The 23,069-nt window shown below is 46.4% G+C and overlaps 1 protein-coding gene across 1 annotated transcript; it reads right to left on the bottom strand.

Annotated features, from left to right (window-relative positions):
• Positions 1–361: 361 nt before the first annotated feature.
• Positions 362–21,627, bottom strand: Slc6a4 (solute carrier family 6 member 4). Its single transcript, XM_035448185.1, has 13 exons — positions 20,826–21,627; positions 17,752–17,886; positions 17,403–17,622; positions 16,066–16,204; positions 14,795–14,929; positions 14,332–14,435; positions 12,745–12,872; positions 11,558–11,670; positions 10,810–10,941; positions 9,456–9,555; positions 7,651–7,751; positions 4,651–4,818; positions 362–1,063 (listed from the first exon to the last, which is right to left on the bottom strand). The coding sequence occupies exons 1-13, from the start codon at positions 21,166–21,168 to the stop codon at positions 989–991; spliced, it is 1,893 nt and encodes a 630-aa protein (XP_035304076.1). The 5' UTR covers positions 21,169–21,627; the 3' UTR covers positions 362–988.
• Between the last annotated feature and the right edge of the window lie 1,442 nt (positions 21,628–23,069).

Here is a 23,069-nt window from a genome sequence, read left to right as displayed (position 1 = left end):
CTATGCACCCCAGAGCTAAGAGGAAGTTGGATTTGCCCTGTGTTCACAGGACAAATAACCTGAACAGTTGAACCCTTCAGTCATTTAAAGTAGAGCTTTCAGCAGACACCCGGCTGAACATGGAAGCTGCATCTGGCCACAACCATCTTGAAAATAGTCTACTAATAGGACTAGTAGACTAATAGACCAGGCCCGATTTGTTCCCAGAACATTAGCCTCAGTGTTTAACTGTGTGTGTGTGTAGGAGACATTGGAGAGAACAGGTGGCCAAACACTGGATTGCCACTGAAAGGATGGTAGCAGAACATGCTTCTAACATAATAACACACACACAGTGCTACACATGGAGTAGGTAGAATTTTTTAATGTAAGAAAAATTAGAGGATGCTTATATAGTTTGTAATGGACCCAGAACACCAGGTCTAAGAGTACACAGACACAACAATGTACAGACACAAAAACTCACACATACACATCATTTATTCAGTTTAGCATCATTACATCTTCCGTTCTTGACTGCACAGTAGCAAGTGTGTTAGAAGGTTCTAGTAGATTCCAGCTATCGATTCTATGCTACTGAGAAAATATATGGCTAGCAAGACATCCCTGTTTTCTCTTAGGTGGTTTATGCATTCATGGACAACGAAGGCTCTAGAAGCAAAGAGATGTGAGATCACATGGTCATACCAAAAAAAAAAAATTACACAGACTTTCACAGACTTAATTCTAAGCCTAACGCTAACTGATGAGTACCCTCAACACACTCCCTCACATGTCCCAACAGAGGCCAGTTCAGCTATGTCACCTCCATGTGGCAGTGTGTCCAAGAGATTTCATGGAAAGAAGTGGCTGGCACCACAGTCCTTTAAGACCGTGTCAAATGAAGAAAGACCTTGCTTCATCGGGCTTGGCTGAGAGGGGGAGAGGTGGAGGTGCGGCTTGTCACAGCTAAGAGAGGAGGCTGGGAAGCTGTTTCCTCCCTGGTGTGTTACACAGCATTCAAGCGGATGTCCCCACAGGGAATTTCTGTTGGTGTTTCAGGAGTGATACTTTTAATAATGCGCTGTTGGGGGAAGAAAATACAATGTTATGAAGTCTTGTTTGAAAAGATATTTCCACATTTAATATTAAAACACTGAACAGTATTTTAATGACATTTCATAATAAGTTGGAATAGTCTCATTGGCCTTTAAAAGAGAAATTCCCAATTTATCTAATATGGGTAACAATGGCAGAGTGGAGAACACAAGCATCCGTAGAGCAAGTGAGGATATCATTGTGACACTTAATGGAGGACCTTGCTGGCCATAGCATCACGGACTTTAAAGAGACAAGGCTTGTCAGAGCCACACAGACTTGGGGACAAACAGGCTGGATTTCAGTTCTCCCTCCCCTTGGCCATAGAGCCCAGTGCCATGGGTCAGTGACACCCACCCTTTACCATGTTGTAAACTATTGTTGATAAAAAATATATATAATTAGGATTAGTCTTAAGTGGAGTTATGATATGCAGGAAAGAGCTAATTAAAGCATTGGGAGAGGCAAGCCCAGTAAATAACATTATAAAGAAAGTGGCTTTTATGCCCCACCCCCTTCCTATATGTATGCTGCCCCTTTGGCTGATTCCCCCGTTACCAGGCTTAGGTATTTAATTTTATACGTGTGTAGGTGCACCTATGCGAGTGCATATGTGGGGGTTGGAAGATGGCTTACAGATGTCAGTTTTCTGCTGTGTAAGTTCCTGCAATTTAACTCGTCTAGCCTGGTGGTAAGAGCCATTTTGCCAGACCACCAGACTACTATTGACTCAAACTTTGTCATGCCCTGGCCTTGTGCAAGATGGTAACCAGCTAATCTAAGTATGCAGCATTGTGGACAGCTTCACCAATGTGTTCACTAGAGACCATCTCCCATTCTCTTTGTGTGGGTCAAAGGCTTTCTCTAATGACGACTTTAGCTAGTGAATGACCCCAGCCTTGAGCCCTTTAGGCTGCTACTGCCTGTGATACTTTCCCAAATTAGACCACCAAATGGCTCTTATTCTGTACACTGCAGACTTACACGGGTGGTCCCCAGCTTGAGGTGGATCACTACAACCCATTTTTCCTTTGTGAAAATGCAAAAGTGACATCCGTTCAGTAGAAACTCTATTCTAAATTCTGATCTTTTCCCGAGCAAGTGACATTGCTCTCTCCTGATGCTCGGTAGTGCCAGCAAGCAGCCATGAGAATAACTGTACTGTGCTATGTTGCTAGGCTATGTTGTTCAAGAGGCTAGGTATATTCATTGTATTTTTAAATGACATTTTCAATTTATGATGGGTTTATCAGGATCTAATCTCATAAAGCCCAGAGCATCTGGATATGACCAGTACCCAGCAGAGTTCAACCATTTACTTCTCTCTTAAATTTACTTTTTTTTTTTTTAACCAAACCAAAATTTTATATGGAACCTCCCTTCCTCCCAGAGTGCTTCTGTCAAATCTAGAAATTAATGAAAACAGGAATAGTAAAGGTCTCTGAGAGTTTCCTGTAAAGAAGGGGAATGGATTTTTTCCCTTAATTCAGTCTTCTCTAGATTTCTCTACCTGGCAGGGTCACTGCTGCTACTCACCAGAACACACTCTGGTCCCATGAGTACATTTTACTGATGCAGAAACCAAGGCCCAGAGGCAAGTGCTTTTCCTGGCTGACTAGGTCCCATCCTTAAGATTCCCCGGGCTTTCTCAGCTGCATCCTGGAAACCTACAGTCTCCCATCTGGTGGCCTTTGGTAAAGACGCCCTGTCATCTCACCTACTGCCAATGGGTTTGGGCTCTGTCACACTTCCTTGGGTGGTATTTCCTTGAAACTAACTGAAAATCTGCAAGAAAGCTAGGATTTGAGGGGGCAGCCTGTGACAAAATACTGACATTTGTTAGCCTGGAGTTCCTACTTCTTACCCTGGCCTCTGGGTTTGTAGCAAAAAAGGTGGTGGACCTTCCCAGCCATCATTAAAGGGTGCCTGGAGGAATGAGTGCAGTGACTCTGGATCTGGGAATGTATTGCAGGAAAATGACTGTCTGGCCCCTCGGGGAGGAAAGGTGATAAGCCTGCTTTGGTTTGATTATAGACATTGTCAAGAGCTGAGTTTTCTCCACCTTGAGTTTAGTTTTCCTACCTAGAAAAAGGAATGGATTCAGTTGTTCTCAGAAAAGGATGTTTGTCTCATGCTCTAATGAAATGTCTGAGTGCTCTAGTGTGGTGGCCTACTCAGTACACAAGTTTTGCTTACTACAAGCCACAGTCTAGCCCACTGGGTTCTCAAAAGCCTCCTGCTTTCCCCTGATGCCACCCTTCACCTCTGAGCTCTTCCCTTGCAAACACAAGGGCCCTCAGACTGTCCCGGTGTGACATTCATTACTGTGTGTAAAAAATTCGTACTGCTGTGGCAGAAACCCACCTGAACAATAACATTTAAAACATTTCAGGTCTGTGGGAGTCAAGTGACACTGTCATGAGTCCTAGTAGTAGAGCCACTAACCCTGGCAGCAGGGCATGAAAATGGCCACTATTCTGTCCCTAGCATTTAACATCAGTTTCTACACTGCCAAATGGTCAGCTCAGAAGAAGAGAAACTGCACCCAAAAATGCAAAGTCACTGGCCAAAGAGAAGATCTGGAGAGTCCCTGGACTGTGTTGTCTTCAGACAAGTCACCAAAATAATGACCTTGACGATGTTTTCCCCACCCTTGGTGTTCTTGTCTGCCTATAGTACCTGTGCCCATCCACCTGCCAAGGTCTCTCGAGAGCCAAATGAGATGACCTACAGGCAGACACTTTGGCAAGTTTGCATCTTACAGAAATTGTTAGGGATTTAAGAACTTATAAATTCAGATATCAATAATCATTTTTTCTATTATGGCTCCAGTGGTCTGAGCTACAACTTTAATATCCAACTTTGTTGGGTGGGTGACAGTTTTTAAGCTAAACTGTTATTGTAACATCCTTATTTTGCAATGTTCTTCAAGTAAGTACTTAACACATTGATGTAACGAAAAAGACCTTGGCACCAGACATGGTGGCCACACCTTTAATCCCAGCACTCAAGAGGCAGAGGCAGGTGAATCTGAATTGGAGGCCAGCCTGAGTCCCAAAACAGAGAAAAAAAGGACCATGGCACTTTTAAACCAAAACCTTCACTTATCTGTGCCCTGGATGTCACACATGTGTGGGCTATGCCAATGGCAAGCAGCAGGTAAAGGGATGGTAAGCTTAGGAAGCCAAACAGAGCCCAGACAGAACCCTTCAGAGAACCCAGTCACTTTAGACAGGGTCTCATATAACCCAGGCTGGCCCCAAAATCAGTGTCACAGAAGGCCTCCACCTCCCCAGCATTGTGATTCATCAGGCTCAGCGCACTCTTTGTCACTGTGTTTATGAGTGGTAATGAAAAAGGCAGCCATTTAACTGTCTCTACCTTCAATGAGGTAAGTGGAACTCTGTAAACATATAAGACAAAGAGCCTTCTGGTGGGTTTTATCTTTTGAATAACATATAACAAGAGAATTACTTTCTTCCCAATTATCCTATCTCTCTCTCTCTCTCTCTCTCTCTCTCTCTCTCTCTCTCTCTCTCTCTCTCTCTCTCTCTCTCATTAGCTGGCACATACCTCCTTAAGTGTCCCCGGAGTGCTGATCAGCCGATAAATGATATACGTAGGGATGCAGACGATGGATGACATCCCCAGGCAGTAGCCCAAGATGATACTCCAGTGAGGATAATTGTATTGGAAAAGCCGAAGTTGGGGTGGGCTCATCAAAAAACTGCAAATGATGAACTAAGACAAATTCCAAGAAACATTGAAAATCTTAAATACAAGCACTGAAGACCACATCTGAGATTCTACTAGGGGATATACTAGATTGAATTTATTACCAACTAAAAGTCAAAAACAAAATTGGTACATTCCCTGTCTGGGTTTCTTCACCTAATTGCATCCCTACAATTACTCCAAAGGCAGGGGGATGTAGCAAGCACCTCCTTCTGCCAAGGAGAAGAGGCCAGCACCCAGTGGGACTGGCCAGCAAACAGACGACCTGGGCAGCCCCACTGTTTATCTCTGCTTTGTTGTCTTGTCCAGCATTTCATTACTGTTTAGGTTCGATGGACGGTGCCTTCTGTCTAGGAGAGAGAAACTGAGGAGTATGTTCTCTTGGGAATGCTCCTTCCCATCTTTGCTCTCCGAGTTAGGCTCTGCAGCCCTGGGTTTCAGTAAGAATGACTACAAGGATGCATCTCAACACAAGTGACAGTCTGCTATGGGCCCTCACGGGAAGGAATAGTGGAAGCAAGGGAAGCAGCTTAACACATTTTTCACTTGAAAAATCCTGTGAAATTTTTGATGAAAAATTCAAATCTCTTAACACCCAACTTAGATTTTTCTTATTTTCAGTTTGGTTTCCAGAATGGTTTTGGCCTAGGCACCACTGTGTCGAAATCACTATTGCTCCTGACTTAATTTTATTTTAGTGCTGCATGCTCAGAAAGAAGACACTAATGTAAGTTATTTATGGAGCTAAACATCTATTTGTATCTGTTCTCCCTTTTGTCTGCAGGTGATAAAATGGGAAATTGTTAAGCACACATCCTTCTTCGGAGCAGTGCTAGCCTGTGTCCAGGAGGAGGAGGGCTTCAGCCCAAACCTGGCTACTGAGGAAGGTAACTGGGAATAGAGGTGGGGAAGATCCAGTCAGGAGCCATCCTTGACAGAACTGGGCTATCTGCTGTCAAGTTTGTGAGCTCCGCCAGGGCCCAAGCTTGTCACACTCCCTCACTGAGCCCAGTCTCTCTTCTCATTCAATCTATTTCCTTTCTTTCTTCCTTTTTTTTTTTCTAACTTTGTTTCAGTGAAAAAGATGGTGAGTAATGTGCCTGCATTAGTCTCTACATGGGTGGTGACCGTGAGCTTGCAGAAACAGACCAACAAAAAACCCAGGGCCTCCAGACCCAGACAAGAATGAGGCACTCACCTCATGTGTGAGGGGAAGACAAAATATTTTTGTATAATCTGTCAGAGACAGGACCCCATGGGCACAGACCTGGGTCAGGAGAACGAGGAGAGTCCCACAGGTTCAGGGGCAGGCCCAGCATTTTGATAAAATGATTTCCATATTAAGCACTGAATTAAAATAGTATTTATCTTGAGTACTGGTGTTTTATGTCCCCTGGTGTGGTCTCACTTGCCTGCCCCAGTCTGGGACTGTACACTGCTTCCTTGCTGGGTAGGGATATGAAAGCAATAAGCAAAAATGCCTCTACCCTCAAGGCATTAATCTACTGTGCCTTCTTCCATGAAAAATGAATGAAAGGGTTTAAGTGGATTATCGAGAAGCATAGGTATTAATGCAAGCTAATAACCTATTTATGGCAGGACTCGAGCTTTTGGTCACAGAAGTCTTAATCTGAGCCTCTGAATAGAAAAGCACCAAACTCTGCCAGGTGTATGAACACTTGCCTTCAATCCCAGCACTCCAGAGGCAGGGGGATCATTGTGAGTTTGAGGCTAACGTGGGTTTTACATAACAAGTTCCAGCCAGGACCACAGACCCTATAAAAGCTAGCACACAAAACAGAAAAAGACAGACTTCTGGATTTAAAAGAAACCGGCTGCTTGATGATGCACACCTGGAGTCCCTACTACTTGAAAAACTGAGGTGAGGATTTCCTGGGTTAAGTTCAAGACCAGCAAACCTTGTTTAAAATTAAAAAAAATTTTTTTATATAGGCTAAAAGCACTAAGCGACCAATGAGCTGACAAAGCAAGATGAACTACTGGACTAAAACCTAAAGAGCACAGCCAGGGCCTACACAAAAGTCACCATGTGTGTGCCCCTTCAAGGTGCAGCATCTAGAATTAAGGATGAAATTGCTAGGACCCCTCTCAGGACTCTCCCAGCAATACTCACAGTGTATCTTTCCTTGGTCTTGAATAATATTTGTCCCGTGATTTTAATGACACTAAGCCTCAATTTCCTTAAATGTTAAGGAGAAGAAACAAGCCAGGTGCAGTCGCTCATGCCTGTGGTAGCAGCACTTGAAGGCCAGCCTGGGCTAATTATAGAGTTCCAGGCCAACTCAATCTCCATACAGAGGCTGTCTTTAAAAACAAACAGAAAAAAATCCCTTTCTGAATTATCATAAGGATTACAAGGGCGATGGGTGTAAATTTGGTGCCGAGTCAGCTCTGGCACACTGCTCGGGAAAGCTAGGGTGATTCCTTGTGTTCAGTGTCAGAACCAGGTGAGCAGTGGCAGGCACAGCTGCTGGGAGGCCCCCGACAGAGGCCTTCTTGGAGTGCTAGCTTATTTTTGTCTCTTGGTAAGATTTTGTCCTCAGAGAAGTGCTGGGTTTCTAACTCTTTGAGATACACACCCTGGGTTTGCATGTTCTTCTGTCTGTGTGTTACAACACTTCAGTAGCCTTTTTGATTTTTCAAGAGAGGATTTCTTTGTGTAGTGCTTGCTGCCCTAGAGACCAGGCTACCCTTGAACTCAGAGATCCACCTGCCTCTGCCTCCCGAGTGCTGGTATTAAAGGCGTGCGCCACCATTGCCTGGCCTTATTTCTTATAAATAAATACCTGGGACAACAAGGCAGAAGTGACAACTCACCAGGAGAAACAGAGGGCTGATGGCTACCCAGCAGAACCTCCAGAACCAACCCGGGCTGAAGCCAAGCATTTCCTTCACGTCACTGCAGAACTGAGTGATACCTAGAATTGCCCAAAGGAGAATTTGACTGAAAGAACATGAACTTCTACCTCCTGAGCCTCTGAGGCAGGGTCAACAGGGTCAGGAATGGGAGTGGGAATTCCTCCCTGAGCTGGTGGAGTCGCTCTGGTACTTCTCCACATGATGGGGTGGTGTGTGTGTGGGGGGGGGAGGTGTATTACAAAACTGAATCATTTTTATAGCAAGCAAAATTCACAGAGCCAGAAAGTTGATGGACACCTAGGCAGAGAGCCAAGTTCCCGGTTGGTGCCCACACTGTCATTCTAAGATCTCAGCCTGAATTTGATTACAGTGTTAACTGTAGGAAGGAAGTCATTTAGGAATGGTGAGTCTGCCTTGCAGAAACCAACTTGGACTATCCACTGGCAACTTTCAAGGAGATTCTTTTAAAGATTTATTTCATGTGTATGAGTGTTTTGCCTCCATGTATGTCTGTGCATCCTGTGTGTGCATGGGGCCCACAGAGAAGGCAGGAGAGGGTGTCAACCCCCGCCCCCCCGAAACTGGAGTTGTGAGCCACCATGGGTACTGGGAATCAAACCCAGGTCCTCTGGGAGAGCAACCAGGGTTCTTAACCACTGAGTCATTTCTCCGGCTCTTCCAGGGAATTTTTTAACCACAATATTGCTTTGTATGCCAGGCCAAGATCCAGGTTCTTCTGTAAAAAATTGCTGGCATTAATGTGGCAACTCCCACTGACAAGTGAGGGCGTGAAGAGTGAAAGTGCTTTCAGCTGCTTTCTCCAGAAGTCTGAAGTTCCTAGGGCAGGTCTACATGGTGACTTTGAACTCTGTCCTCTGAAATAGACCCTGAACTCAGTTCTCAGAACCAACAGGTGACTCACAACCTCCTACAAGACCAACTTCAGGGAATCCAGTACTCTCCTCCAGCCTCTGCAGGCTGCTACTCTCTCTCTCTCTCTCTCTCTCTCTCTCTCTCTCTCTCTCTCTCTCTCTCTCTTTCTCTCCTCTCTCACACACACACAACCATTTTCTTTACACTGTGCATAATGACTACCGTGAAAAACTAGTTGAGCATAGAGACTGGAAAGCAAATGCATTTCCAGAATGAGCTGTTTGCTTCTGGATCATACAGACACGTCTCTGAACATGTGCTCTCCCTGTCAGTGCCTGTGCCCTCCCCTCCCCCAGGCCAGGGCTCCTGGCAGCTCTGCCAATAGAGCGCAGCTCACTTCCTGTACCTCTTCTCACCACTGTCAAAGTCCATCCCAGGACCAGAGGGAGTGGCCCCGGGGACTTGGGGACTTGCCGATGCAGAGACAGCAAGACATTCTTTTCTCATTAGTAGACAAAGACTTAAGCTCTGCCTCAGCACTCTGGAAAGGGGTCCTGCTGGAGATGCTTAAACCTGGGGCGCTCTCACTGAAGCACACTGCACATCAGGTCCTAAAACACCACACCACTGTCGGTAAACTGGCCAACTTTAGCTGTTCTCTCCTGCATAAATGTTTAAAAAAACAAAATCAGGGGGTATGGCAACTGCGGTACAGTGTGGAGGAAATGATGGGTGGCCATAGAGAGTCCTCCACTGAGATTATCTTAGACTTGTCAGGAGATCACACTTAGCCAACTGCCCCTTCCTGTCCTCCTCTGATGAAACCAGGACTGGCTCCATGCATACTGAGGGTGATAGAGAAAGAGCCCTCCCTGGAAGGGGCTTCTTACCATAGAACCAAGACACAGCAACGGCTTCTATGAGTGCCACCGTGAGCACTGCGGGCGCCGTGGCATACTCCTCCAGCAGCGTCACCACATAGGCCCCACCCTGGGAACGAGATTACAGATGTGGTTAACAGTCTTCTGAGGTGCAACCCTCCTCATTACAAAGGCCTGCAGAAACTTCTGAACCGAGGGCGATGAGTGGGTGTTTCTCTCTATGGAGATGTTCTAAGTGCCCCAGGGCTGTCTTGTGGAGTGGCCTTTGAATGTGTCCTTATCTGACACTTTACCCTGTGGAGCACATTTTTTTTTAATGATGCTGAGAGCTGAACCCACAGCCTGGGGCATGTGAGGCTCTACCACTGAGCCCTCAGCCCCCTAGCTCATCCTTATTTTACCCACTACACTATAAGAGACAAACTCTGAGAAGCCTCTATATTCACTTTCAACTTACTGACCACTTTGCAGACTCAACCTTGGAGAACCCACAGTGGTAATACTGAATCTGGAAGTTGGGCCTGGCGGACACACCCTTAATCCCAGCACTAGGGAGGCAGGAGGATCTCCGAGTTTGAGGCCAGCCTGGTCCGTACAGATTACTCCAGGACAGCACAGAGAAGCCCTGTCTAGAAAAAGACAAGACAAATTCTGAATGTGGAATGACCAACTTGACACAGAAGCGCGTAGGTTACTGTTGTGCGCCTTTTTTTTTCTAACGTCTGACCCCCCCCCAAGACCTATGCAGCCCCCTACCCTGTCCTGGTAAAATGCTGGAGTCACTGAGGTCATCGCTTGAGCCAGAAGGACACAAGTCCATGATGTCACACTATCTGATGTGCACTTGACTATATTTGCCTTGGCTACTAAACAAAGATGGAGAAGGGGAGATGGGTGACGGGAGAGGAGCTGACTTCTTCACATGGAGAACTCTAAAGGAGACAAAATAGCATTGCATCCAAGACACCAGGACAAAGCACCCTGGAAAGGTGGAAGTGCAAATCCTAACTTCTCCCCAGGTATTTTTCCAAGCCTGAAACATAACTGGATCTGTTGTGAAACACTCAGCACTCCCACCCCACATGCCATGCACAGATCTCGAAGAAGGTAATGCAGAAATAACTTCTCGTTAGTGACAAATTTTTCAAGGCTGAAAATTGAACCCGGGACCTCATATTATGCTAGCCAAGCACCCTAACGCTAAGCTGCATCCTCAACCCATGATAAGCGTTTCAATACTGCTAGCAACACCCCTGGAGGCCCTCAAGTGAGCACACTGTGGAAATGAAAGGATAGGATCCATGCTGGTGGAGTACTGGTGCCCTAGCAGAGGCCGCTCGCAGCCAGAGGCCCCGGGACTCACAGAAGTCAGTGTGAGCAGGGATCCCAAGATGCAAGTAATGACCACGATGAGCACAAACCACTCCCGACGCTTGGCCCAGATGTGTGGAAACTCATCCAGCACTGCTGTTATCACGCCTTCCAGGCCTGCAAACTAAAAGATACATGCAGATGGTCACAGTGCAGTCTTGGGACAAGCCTGTGCCTTAAGAACAGTAACAGGAAGAGAGATAAGACTACAAAGTGAACAGTCAAGCTGATCAAGACCAGTTTGCCCACTCACTGGCCTGTGAACATGGCTGGAAACCCATTTCTATCTGATACCATCTTCAGAACCCATCACTTAGACCATGCAGGCAAGAAAATAGAGCACACACAACTTCAGCATTTGGTGTGTCTGAGAGAGACTGGGTATCCCAAGGCCAGCTCAATGCCCTCTCTGACAGTTACAAGTCTCTGAGCTGAGCCTTTAGGCGCCATCAGGGGTAAAGAAGGAAAACAAGTAATTTATATATGCTGAGCCCTTTGTGCCAGGCTCTTTTCCTACATTATGCCAATAATAACTATTGTACCCAGTGCAAAAGGTGCCACTGCTGAGAGGAGTGGTCTGGGGGACAGAATGGGGAGGAAGGGAAGAGGAGGGTGAGAGGGGAATTGCCAGGAGGAAGCAGACAGCACCTCGTGAGGGTTTGGGTGGTAGGAAGTGAGTCTAGACATTTCCTGCTCCCTTTCCTCTCATCCTCCCAGACCCACTTTCCGTCTCTACTCACCGTGCTGTCCAAACCCAGTGTGATTAGCATGAGGAAGAAGATGATGGCAAAGAATGTGGATGCTGGCATGTTGGCTATAGCCTCTGCATATGTGATGAAGAGGAGGCTGGGGCCTGAAACAGGGAGAGGGAGGAAGAGGAGGAGGTGGATGCTGAGACCCATCTTACCAAGCAAAGTAGAATGAGCACACAGAAGTTTACAGTTCTCACCATAAGTCCTCCCTACCCCCCAGGGAATCAGGCTTTGTCAGTACCAAAGGTTTCTTCACACCTGACATTTTGCAAAGCCAGGGAGAAGAGTATCCACCTTGAAAACTGTGTGTCTTCAACCCAGGAAATAGAAGAGACTTAAGACTGGGACACAACAAGCTCCAGTACTTGATGGTTCTATGTTTTATTGTCATGGCCAGGACTGCTATAGCTAAAGTACATTGTGATGTCCTCAGCACCAGAATAGCAGGAGATGGACTAAGGATCCCCTGCCATTTTATTTTATTTTATTTTATTTTATTAGTTCAAATTAGGAATAAGCTTGCTTCAGATGTCAATCCCTTCTCCCTCTCCCTCCCTGCCATTTTTAAGTAACCCCTTCTTTATACATTTGGGGGTACTATGGTATGAACTCCAGCATCTGAACATCATAGGCAAGTGCTCTACCACTGACCTATAACCCATCCCCCAGCTCTTAAAATCATTTTGACCATGTGACAAACAACTTCTCAAGCCCTCATGGTCAGCTAGGGATGCTATCATTTGGTTAAAGTACTATATCTGACAAAAATACAAATATTTCTCATGTCCCCGGGGCTCCATCTACTTGGTCTCATTGCTTTAAATATCTGTTCTGCTATTTCCCAAGAAAACAGTAAGCAGCATGGCCACATCAGTTAAATCTTACCTCTCCGCAAGGGAAGTCCTAAGGACTAGTAGTTTTTTGCCTACTAGACTGGACCATACTACGAGATCATCCCAGTGCCCAGACCCACTGATTTTAAAGCTATCATACAAGTCATTTTTAATCCCATCATGCACTGGGCACTAAGAGAATTGAATTTGTGGGTGGGCTGAGATCACAAGGCAATTAAGTTTCTTTCAAATCTTTGAAAATTTAAAAGAACAGTTGAAAAGTTTACTTATTTCTAGAGATCCAAAGTATATCAATTCCATAAACAGAGCCCTGGATCCTACCTGCATCTTTGGCCACCTCAGACACATCTTCGTTCCTCATCTCTGCCATGTAGCCAAGCACCGTGAAGATGACAAAGCCAGAAACGAAGCTCGTCATGCAATTTACCACACTGGTCACCAGGGCATCTCTGGAGTGAAAAACCCAGGCTACCTGAGACACTTCTGGGGTAGGGAGTCTAAGAAACACCTATCTGTGTCTCCTGCTGAGACAGGTCTCCATTCCCAACCTACCCTCAACATCTCCCAGAGTTCTATCCCCAAATGCTGTGACTGCCACACACAGCATGGGGAAGGCACATCAGGGATATTTTAAGACATGGTCATAAACCGGGTACAGTAGCAAGTGCCTTAATTCCACCTCTTGGAAGGCTGAGTGAGGCAGGAGGATTGTGAGTTCAAGGCCACAGAGCTATGAGCTACAGAGCAAGGGGGGACAGACCAAGACAGGGACAGGGAGAGCCGCTGTGGAAACAGCACACTATGGACCTCTCCACTTTAACCAGGAGAGGCAGTGCCCTGGAGTGGGGCCTTAGCCAGAGGGGTCCAGGAAGGGGCTTTGGCCTCACATTTGTGAAGCTGAAATTTCAATATTATCTTTAAATCACAAGACTGCTGAGGAGATACCTTGATAATTTTTAAGACTCCATTACATAGTTTTAGCTGGTATCCCAACACAAGGCCACATTCCTTAGAGGGTGTGTGAACTCCTCCCCCACCTTCAGAAAGAATAGATTCCATAATTGTATTGATAATGGTATAAATGGACTCCTGGGCATTGCCATCTGTACAGGAAGATTTACTATCTAAAGGTGATCAGTGGCACTGGAGCCACCATCATCGCAACGCTCCTATTTTAAACTATGCAAGCATGACTCTTCTGCAAGCATGGCATTTTGTTGTAAGCTAAAATAGTTCAATCATTATACTTTATTTGTAGGTATAGTCAGTTTATAATTTTTGTGAAACACATATATTTGATTTTGGTTTTTGAGATAGGGCTTCTCTGTGTAGTCCTAGCTGTCCTAGAACTTGCTTTGTAGGCCAGGTGAACTCAAGAGATCTGTCTCTGCCTTCCGAATGCTAGGATTAAAGGTGTGTGCACTACCATGCTTAGCTAATTGTAAAGCATAATTACTACTGTATGCTGTAGTTTTTTATAACCTTGCTATAACATTTCTTTGTTTTGTTACTTGTTTTAGGCAAGATCTCGTGTAGCCCAACACAACATTGAACTCAGTCTGTAGCTGAGGCTGGCCTTGAACTCTTCAATCACTTCTGTCTCTACCTCCCAAGTGCTGAGACTATAGGAAGACCCCATAACCCCCAACTAAGAATTTCTTATTTTATATATATGACTCTCACAAAACAGAAGTATCTTGGAGACTTTCTCAACCTCTGGATAAGCCTGGGTAAGATATAGGCTGGATGGGCACTATGGCCATGGATGAATGGCCAAGAGCTTGTGATACCCCCGAGGGACAATGCCCTCATGGTGTGGGTCCAGACGGGTTTGAGACCATCTCCCTTCCTTAGACTATCTGTCTGTCACTCCATTTCCCAGCTTGCTCCACAGTCCCACGCACTCACTGGTAGCAGTTGTTGTTGAACTTGTTGTAGCTAGCAAAAGCCAGGAGAACCCCAAAGCCTGGGCCAAGAGAGAAGAAGATCTGAGCAGCAGCATCCACCCACACCTGGAACACATCAGGGGAGGGCACAGGGTGCACGTGAGACCTGGGCCGCAGATGAGCAAAGCAGCCCCCTCAGGCCTCCATTCGGTCATGCGCTGGGCAGAAGCCAGCGTCTCCAGGCCCACTGCCGGGATGGCCACTTCCCTGGCGAACTTCAAGTGATTTCTCTTTCTACCATTTAAACTTAGTCCCATTCAGTGGCCTCCAGACACTGTGTTCTTAGTGCTTGTATTTCTGAACTAAAGTACCATTGCTGACTTGCACATTAAATTTAAGCTGTCCCTACTGTCCTATTTGAAAAAGCATTGGCTTTATCTAGTGAAAATCAGGCCAAGTGCACACTGCTTTCTTCCATAGCTCACCCCTGTCTCCAAGAGTTTCTGCCAGTTGGGTTTCAAGTAGAAGATAACCCCTCTCCAGGCTCCAGGAAGGGTGGCCCCCCTCACCAGCAGGACAGACAGGACGATGTAAGGGAAGGTGGCTGTCACCCATACCACCTAAGATGAAGAACAGAAACATGAGTTAGAGACAGCAAAGAAAGGAGACAGGTGGTGGCAGGGTCTTTTACTACTGAAGATCTCTGGGAATGGGGGTCCATTTATTCTGTCACTGTAAGAAGCAGCATAGCCTGGCAGGAGGAGCCATATCATCAAGCCTGAGGGCTGGGTGTAACAGACTGCTATAATTCTGCCATTTGAAACGCTGAGGCAGGAGGATTCCCATGAGTTCATGGCCAGCATGGGCTGCATAGTGAGATGCCGTTCTGAAAAGCCAACAGACAGAAGCAGCAATAACAAAAGCCCACTGCCTTCAGCGATCTGACTGCTTGCCAGTACTCCCTACCTCTAAGTCTGCTCCACATCTGTTAAAGAGGGCCAGAATCTAATGGCAAGCAATTCAATTAGCCAGTGGAGAAAAGCTCTGGGTATGGTTCATGAGCAGCTTTCAGTAAATTGTGGCCAATATTAGCAACTGAGCTTACCACTAGGCTATATATATATATATATATATATATATATATATATATATATGTGTGTGTGTGTGTGTGTGTGTGTGTGTGTGTGTGTGTGTGTGTATAATTTGTATACACACGCATATATGTGTGGAGGCCAGAGGTTGACATTGGGTGTTTTCCTCAGGTAACTTTTTAAGCTCTCATGAAGCCTGAAGCTCACCCATTCACTTAACCTGACTGACCAGCAAGCCCAGGGGTCCTCCTATCTCTGGATCCTGACCCCTCCCTCCCCCATTGCTGGGATTGTAGTGCACACTCATGCACTGCTGTGTGCAGCTTTTTACATGAGTGTTGGTGACACACACTCGAGTCTTCTTCACATTTCTGTGGCAAGTACTTCCTCTAAGCCACCTCTCCAGCCCCTATACATTTTCTAATATAAAGGGGCTGAATTGTACCTTCATTTAATTACATGCACTTACATGCATGTAAACGATATTGGTTAATTTCTAGAACCTTCTAACAGATGTGATGAAGTCAGTATCATAGAATGTGTTTGGTGTTGAGGCAAACTGATTTTCTCCTGCTCAGTAGCCATCCAGGGTAATGGTCTCGAGTTTTTGTGACACTGTGGGGTCCTGGGCAGTCCAGGACAAGCAGCAGCAGAGTCGTCCTCACCTTGCCAGATGTTTTGACTCCTTTCCAGATGCTAAAGTAGATAATGGTGAAGATGAGGATGATGCAGAGAGCAAGCTGCCAGCTGATGGTCCCCAGGTCCTGGAGTCCCTTAGACTGGTGGATCTGCAGGACATGGCGCCTGGAGTGACAGAAGAACCTGTGAGAGCCACCTGAGCACACGCTTGTGATACCGCCAGAGGACAGTGAGCACCACCAGGAGCCTCAGGAGGGCTGGAATGGGCCTTGCTCGCCCTGAAAGAGCCCCAGATGGCCCTGGGAGGAGCAGTCAGCCCAAAGCCAGGCCTCGTCCCTCCCCTTCCACTGTCTAGAACCAGAACCTCTTAACTGGCAAGACCAGCTTCCCAGTACATGGGAATCTGTGTGTAAACAATGAGCCCTTTACTCTAAGTTAGCTCTGGATTTTGGCTACTATTGCCTAAAAGCCCTATGTTAAAAATACTACTGGGCTGGGGAAACAGCATACTAGAAGAGCAACTGCCTAGCATGTGTAAGACCCCAGGTTTTAACACCATAAGAAAAATAAAATCCTAGATTCTCCAAGTATCTTCCAAAGGGCAGGTCCCACTCACAAAGTCAGCACACCAACTCAGAAACAAGTTTTGAACAACTGAAGCAATAGAGTGTTTGGCTTCCATGGCAACCAGCGGAAGGAGAAGAAGCCAGCAAAGAAGGGTAGCTTTTATGCAGAGGAATACCTTTGGGGAGTGAAGGGTAGGGTCAGTGTGGACATGGTGGGGCAGTTTGGCCTGGCGCATGGGGTGTACGGAGACAAGGAAGGGTCAGTTTATAGAGCAGTTGGAATAGAGTCCCAACTCCAAATCCCGGAGGGAGCAACGCTGCCATCCCTACACTCACATTTGTTCCCTAATCCTTAGCAACTTCACCTCTCAGATCTACCAGGAGACCCGGAAGGGCTCACGGAGTCCCACCCATCCCTGAACCATAGGCAGTCAAAGTTTGCTGGGATAAGATATTTTCTTCAGTGGTGTAGCACTGGTAAGTTGCCCAGGCTCCCAAAAGCAACCAACATTAAACTCATGTGTCACCAGAAAGAGTAATAATAATAGTAATAATAATGACCATAGAAGGGGAGGGAGTCAGGAAGAGGGTAAGTAGGAGTGAATGTAAGCAAAATACACCATATCCATGCGTGTAAACGTCATAATGGAACCTGCTTTGTGTAACTAATACATGCTAATGAAATACTTTAAAAGAAGTCTGCCAAGAGAGGGGTGAAGAGTTTTTGGTCCCTAAGATGCCAAGATGGGGTGCGTGGCCTGTCCTTAACAGACCATGCCCTCCTCACATGTACTTACAAGTAAAACTCCTCAGCAGGTGACGTGGAGTGGGGTGTCCAGGTGATGTTGTCCTGGGAGAAGTAGTTGGTACAATTGTCCGTGTTCCAAGAGTTCTTGCAGCTGGTCCAGGGCAGCTGGTCGGTGAAGGACGAGACGAGGTAGTAGAGCGCCCAGGCTATAATGGTGTTGTAGTAGGAGGCAATATAGAAGGCAATGATGCAGATGGCATAGCCAATCCCTGGACAGTGGGTGAGAAAGGCCAAGTTCACAGGGTAGCTCAGACCCATAAAGCCCAAGAGATTAATGAACTAGGTCCCAGGTATTTATGGACCTTGTCCGGCACCTTCTCCCCCAACCCGTCAGTTACCTTTGAAAATTGGGCAGATCTTCCTCCATATAGAAATGCACCCATTTCGGTGGTACTGGCCCAGTGCAAGCTCCATGTAAAAAAGTGGGATTCCCCCAAAGATGGCCATGATGGTATAGGGGAGGAGGAAGGCACCTGTGACAGAAGGGAGACAATTTTACTTCCTGCCCACATCTGTCCCCACATCAGCCTGCTAATGTGGAGATGAGCTCACAGTAGGCGGCCTGGTCTTAGTGCTTTGAGCGAGGTTACAGTAGACAAAGTTCCAGGGGTACTATCAAGTGTGTGTGACCCCCCTGGCTGGGTTGGTTAACATGATTGTTGACATTGTAGAGTCATCTGGGAAGGGAATCTCAATGAGGAAGTCTTTTTGTTTGTTTGTGTTTTTGTTTTTTGAGACAGGGTTTCTCATGTAACAGCCCTGGCTGCCCTGGAACTCACTTTGTAGACCAGGCTGGTCTCAGACTCACAGAGATCTGCCTGCCACTACCTTGAAAGGGATTAAAAGTGTGGTTGCCACACCCAGAAATCTTGATTGGATTGGCCTGTGAGAGACTTTAACTGTGTAAATGGACATGGAAAACCCCATCCAGAATGTAGGCAGCACTACTTCATGGGTTGGGCCCTAGATTGAATGAAAAGGAGACACTTAGCTGAGCCAGCATGCATGCATGCATGTGACTAGTGGCTTCAAGTTCCTGCCATCTAGAACTTTCAGTGTGATGGACTGTAACCTGGCATCGTGAGACAAATAAACTCTCTATAAGCATTTTTGTCTTGATATTTCACTGAAGTAACAAGAAACAAAGCTAAGATAGTGTCTTAGGACAGATCGAAGCAAAAACAAGCAAGCAAAAGACAAGACAAGCGAACAATACAGAAAGAGGTGCCTGAGGGAGTCAAGGGAAAGAGGCTGGGCTGGAGTCAACAGAGAAGGTGCCAGGACGGTCATGGGTCGTTCAGAGAGTCACCAGTCTAACTCAAGTTTGGGTTTTAGTAAATTAGTGGCTTTCTGCTAAAAAGAGTTTGGCCAGGACCAAACCAGAGAGCGTTCTCTAGGCAAGGCCCTGGTTATTGTTAGCCAAAGGATTTAAAGGCAAAACCCACAAAGTTGTAATTTTGGGGAGCGAAATTAACTCATATGCTGTTTGGGTGCTGGAGAGCCTTGGTTTTACAACCGATGTCCAAGAAGGTGCCTCAGCCATCCAAGCAAGCAAGCATTTCATACAAAAGCAGAACTTAGCAGCTAGCCTGTTTAATTTTGTGACTCTATAAGGATAGTGGAGGCAGTAAAATATTTTGCAAAAATCAGCAATATTTTTAAGACTAACCTAACTGTACCAGGAAGTGGTTCATCTTGGGCCAGCTGACAGAGTACACTCAAGGTAGGAGCAACATCCTCGTGGCTTATACAAGCTAAAAAAACAACAACTTATATTTCTATAAGCCTAGCACAGTAAATTTATCCTCTAAACGTAATGTCCACCATTATGAACAAGGACCACCTCCACCTTTGTCTGAGCTCTGATTTCTTCTCTCATCAGATGATGGTGCCAGAGTCACACATCATAGTCACAGGTGACTCTAAAAGCTAACCTCCAGATTCGAGGGTCCACCCCAGGCCTCACGAAGTAGTTGTCCAGGTGTGGGAACAATGCGGAACTGTCCAATGATCTACACAGATGACTCCAGGAAGGATCTGTGACTCACAGAACCAGGTCCTCCATAGTACTACCTATGACTCTAGACCCTTGAGCACTGATATTTTGACTGTGTATTCATTATTCCATTGAGCCAGAGTAGTTCCTCACAAGCCATCACTGTTTGAGAGCATGGCTGAAAATAGTTGTTTCTCACAGAACAAGATTGAGGTTTAGCCCAAAAGGCAAGTCAGCTATGGTTTCCCCTGATAACCTTCCTGCCTAAAAGGGCTTCACCCCTAAAGACCTAAACTTAGTGTGACTCAGAAAGGGCCACGTAATCACAGTCACTGTGAGCAAACGGCTTGAGAATCAAAACCATGCTGTGTTTTTATGGTGACCCTCAACTCATCCAAAGGATTTACCCGATTGGCTTTACAGCAGGATCCAGCCCCTCATATAAGGCTCAGGGTAAAAGTCCTGTCAAACAGGTGATAAGGAGAACATGATTTCCAATCCTCCCAGGCAAGAGGTGTGCAACCTCCCATGGCCTAAGGAGCTGCCTTCATAGTCACACAGCAGTCATTAAAAGATGAAGAAACTTTGTGTTAGGTCACAGAAGTCTGGATAACAGAAATGAATTACCTCTTGGATCTCAGTGTAGTTGTCTCTCAGCTTGTCAAAATACATGTCCTCCAACTGACACCTATTGTTTCTTGCCCAGTATCCACACAGAGGGTCAGTACCTACTCATCTGTCTCCCCCAGTCTGCTCTGCCCTCTCTCAGGCTCCCCAGCTCACACATACAGTCAACAACACAACTACTCTAGAGCCTTAGGGTCACTAGGATGGACAAGACACGGCATCCACAACACCAGAGATGTAAACGTAGCCCTGTATGCTCTGGGGTTGGCATGAATATCATACTGAGGCTGGGTTCAACTCTGGATCACTTCAAGTCTGATAACTTAAAGACTCTGGAACTAAACTAGTGCCATTCTCTGACCTCACACAAGCCCAAAGTCCCAGAAGGGTCTGGAGCTTTACAGTCACCTCCCAGTATTCCCTCCCACAGGCGTCACACCTCCCCGCTCTGCCAGTAGAACTTCAGCACAGTGTAGTGAGTGTTCTCTTGCTTTTCACTCACTCATAGAAGCCTGACTAATACAGGATGAGAAGGAAAGTCCTTCAGCAAATGAGAAACAGACAATGCTATAAACCAGGGCCAGCTTCACAACCTGAAAGCCACACACAGGCTTCCTTAGGCTTCTGGCTGACTGGAGACTTGACTAGCATGAAAGCCTAGGTTTTACATTTCTCAGTCTCATGTCGGTCACACAAGACAGTAAAGATGTGTTTTGTCTTAGGGCCTCCCATGAGGGTTAACAACCCACCCCTGGGTGGGAGCCTCTGCTGGTGGCCCATGGTACTAACCTCCGCCATTCTGGTAGCATATGTAGGGGAAACGCCAGATGTTGCCCAGGTCTACAGCATAGCCAATGACAGACAGGAGAAAATCCATCTTCTTGCCCCAGGTCTCCCGTTCCCCTTGGCGAATCTCAGCCACCAGGGTGGTGGTGGCAGCTGGGATAGAGTGTGTAGCTTCGTCTCCTGCACTCGTGTTGGGAACTGAAGAATACCCATTGGATATTTGGCCAGGCTCTGCCCTGTTCCCTGGGGTGGGGACACCCTTCTGTAGAACACCATTTTCTTGACAGTCCTCTCTGTCCTTGCACGCTGACAGCACTTTCTGAGAATTCAAGGGTGTGGTCTCCATCCTGTTGGTCAGTAAATGATACCGATGCCCATCTGCCAAGCACCCAAACTTGGCTTGATTCTCCTCCCAGTGTTATGGTGACAAAGCCAAGAGCTCTGTTGGAGAAGCATACAGAGAAAGGAGAGAGAAAGTAGGGGTTCATTTGTTTGGGGTATTAATCATTCACGTTTCATTTTTTAAGAAAGCTCTCACTCTGTAGCCCAGGTTGGCCTTGAACTTGCAGTAGACCTCCTTTCCCAGCTTCCCGAGTGCAGGAATTACAAGCTTAAATGATCTTAGGTGACAGGGTTACAAATGCTCTTATCTGTAAGCCAGCGCATTTGCTCAGAGTCAATAAAATCAACTAAACTTTTCCACAAATGGAGGGTGTCAAATCACCATCAAGTAATTTGAAAAGGAAACAAAACAAAAATAGCAAGTCACCAAGATTGCTTGCATAGGCTCTACTTAAGAACCAGCACTTGCGTCATTTAGAGGGACACCAGTGTCCCCTGTAGTTTATCAGTAACCCAGAGGAATGTCAGCAGAGGTTCCCTGCAGAGCCAGAGAGCCCTGCCCTGAATGCCATGCCTAGAAACAGCAGCACAGCCGCAGCTTCTGTCTGTCTGCCAGCTGGGACAGTCCTCTCCTTTTAAACTGAGCACCTGATGCTAGATCTTACATATGCTGCCAAGGTGGTCTAAAGAGGAAAAGAGAAGCAAAATACCACCCTTGGGCGTTGCCTGATATCTGGGTCTTTTCTCAACTTCCCCGACTGGCTCCAGGAAGATTCCAGCTGCCTGCAGCTATGTCCAGCCCACCCACGCTCCACCTTTCAGCCTTCCCAGGTCCTCTGCAGGTCCCAGTGGGCCATGTCTGTCACTGCTCCTCACCATTCATCCTATTGCCACTTCCCAGCAACTTCTGGGGCTAAGGTTGTCACTGCAGCCATGAGCACACCGGTGTGTTCGTCCCGAGAGTCAAGGAGAAAAGTGTGCATGCCGCTGACCCCAGACTTGCCTGGTGACCCTGTTCCCATGTGCCCTGCAGAAGGCTGGATCCTGGCAGCTGCAACTTTATTTCACTGCCATGACGGGGAGCAGGGGAGCAGCTGGGCTCTCTTCTGGACTGAGGGTGAGATTTCTACACGTGGAGTAGTAATCTGAGCCCTTTTGGACTTTAACCCCTCTGCCTGCTATAAACTTAGAAGGCCTTCCAAGTCACTCTCCATTTCTTTTCAGCACTTGGCAGTTTGGGAATTAGACTATGCTTCTGCTTCATTAAGATGATGCCATACCTTTCTAGAAATGGACTCTTACACTGCTCACAATGACAGAGATCCCATGCCAGCTTCAAAGCCCAACCATGGGAGGAGGGCAAACGCTCAGCTCCTTCCTTCTAGGGTTTTCAGGAAACCACATATTTCTCCTTTCTTTTCTTTGCTTTCTCGACGGGATCAACAATCGAGGCTGGCCTTGAACTTACCATGTGGTAAGGGTGAATTTGAATTTGTCTGACTTTTCTGCTTCCACGTCTCAGTGCTAGATCACATGAGTGCACCACTGTGTCTGGGTTTATGCTGCACCGGGGACTGAAGGCAGGACTCTGCACACTGGGCAAGCATTCTACCAACTGAGCTACATCATAGCTCTCAATACAGACAGGTGTGAAGACAAAAATACTGTGAGGGGCTAGGCATATATCTAAGTGGTAGGGCATTTGTTTAGCATACAGAGTTCCCACACACGTACACAGAATGAAAAACCTGAACACACTGTGCACTGTGGATATAAATGTTGGCAAAGATTAGACACAAACAGCAGGAGATGAGAGTAAGAGTTTTGTGCTCAATGTTTTTTTTTTTTTTTTTTTCTGTAGAGAGTTTGGGTTTTAAAAGGATTGACTATCGCCAAAAAATATTT

The sequence above is a fragment of the Cricetulus griseus genome, chromosome 7 (genome assembly GCF_003668045.3).
Source record: "Cricetulus griseus strain 17A/GY chromosome 7, alternate assembly CriGri-PICRH-1.0, whole genome shotgun sequence".
In the NCBI taxonomy this organism is placed as follows: Eukaryota; Metazoa; Chordata; class Mammalia; order Rodentia; family Cricetidae; genus Cricetulus; species Cricetulus griseus.
Note: the sequence above shows the minus strand (reverse complement) of the source record. Positions and strands in the feature narration are given on the sequence as shown.

Coding starts and splice junctions, on each gene's coding strand:
- Slc6a4 (XM_035448185.1), bottom strand. CDS start 21,168: ATGGAGACCACACCCTTGAATTCTCAGAAAGTGCTGTCAGCGTGCAAG. Junction 17,887..20,825: donor ATGCTACCAGAATGGCGGAG/GTTAGTACCATG, acceptor CTTCTGTCACAG/GTGCCTTCCTCCTCCCCTAT. Junction 9,556..10,809: donor CCCTGCTCACACTGACTTCT/GTGAGTCCCGGG, acceptor TCTCGTTCCCAG/GGTGGGGCCTATGTGGTGAC.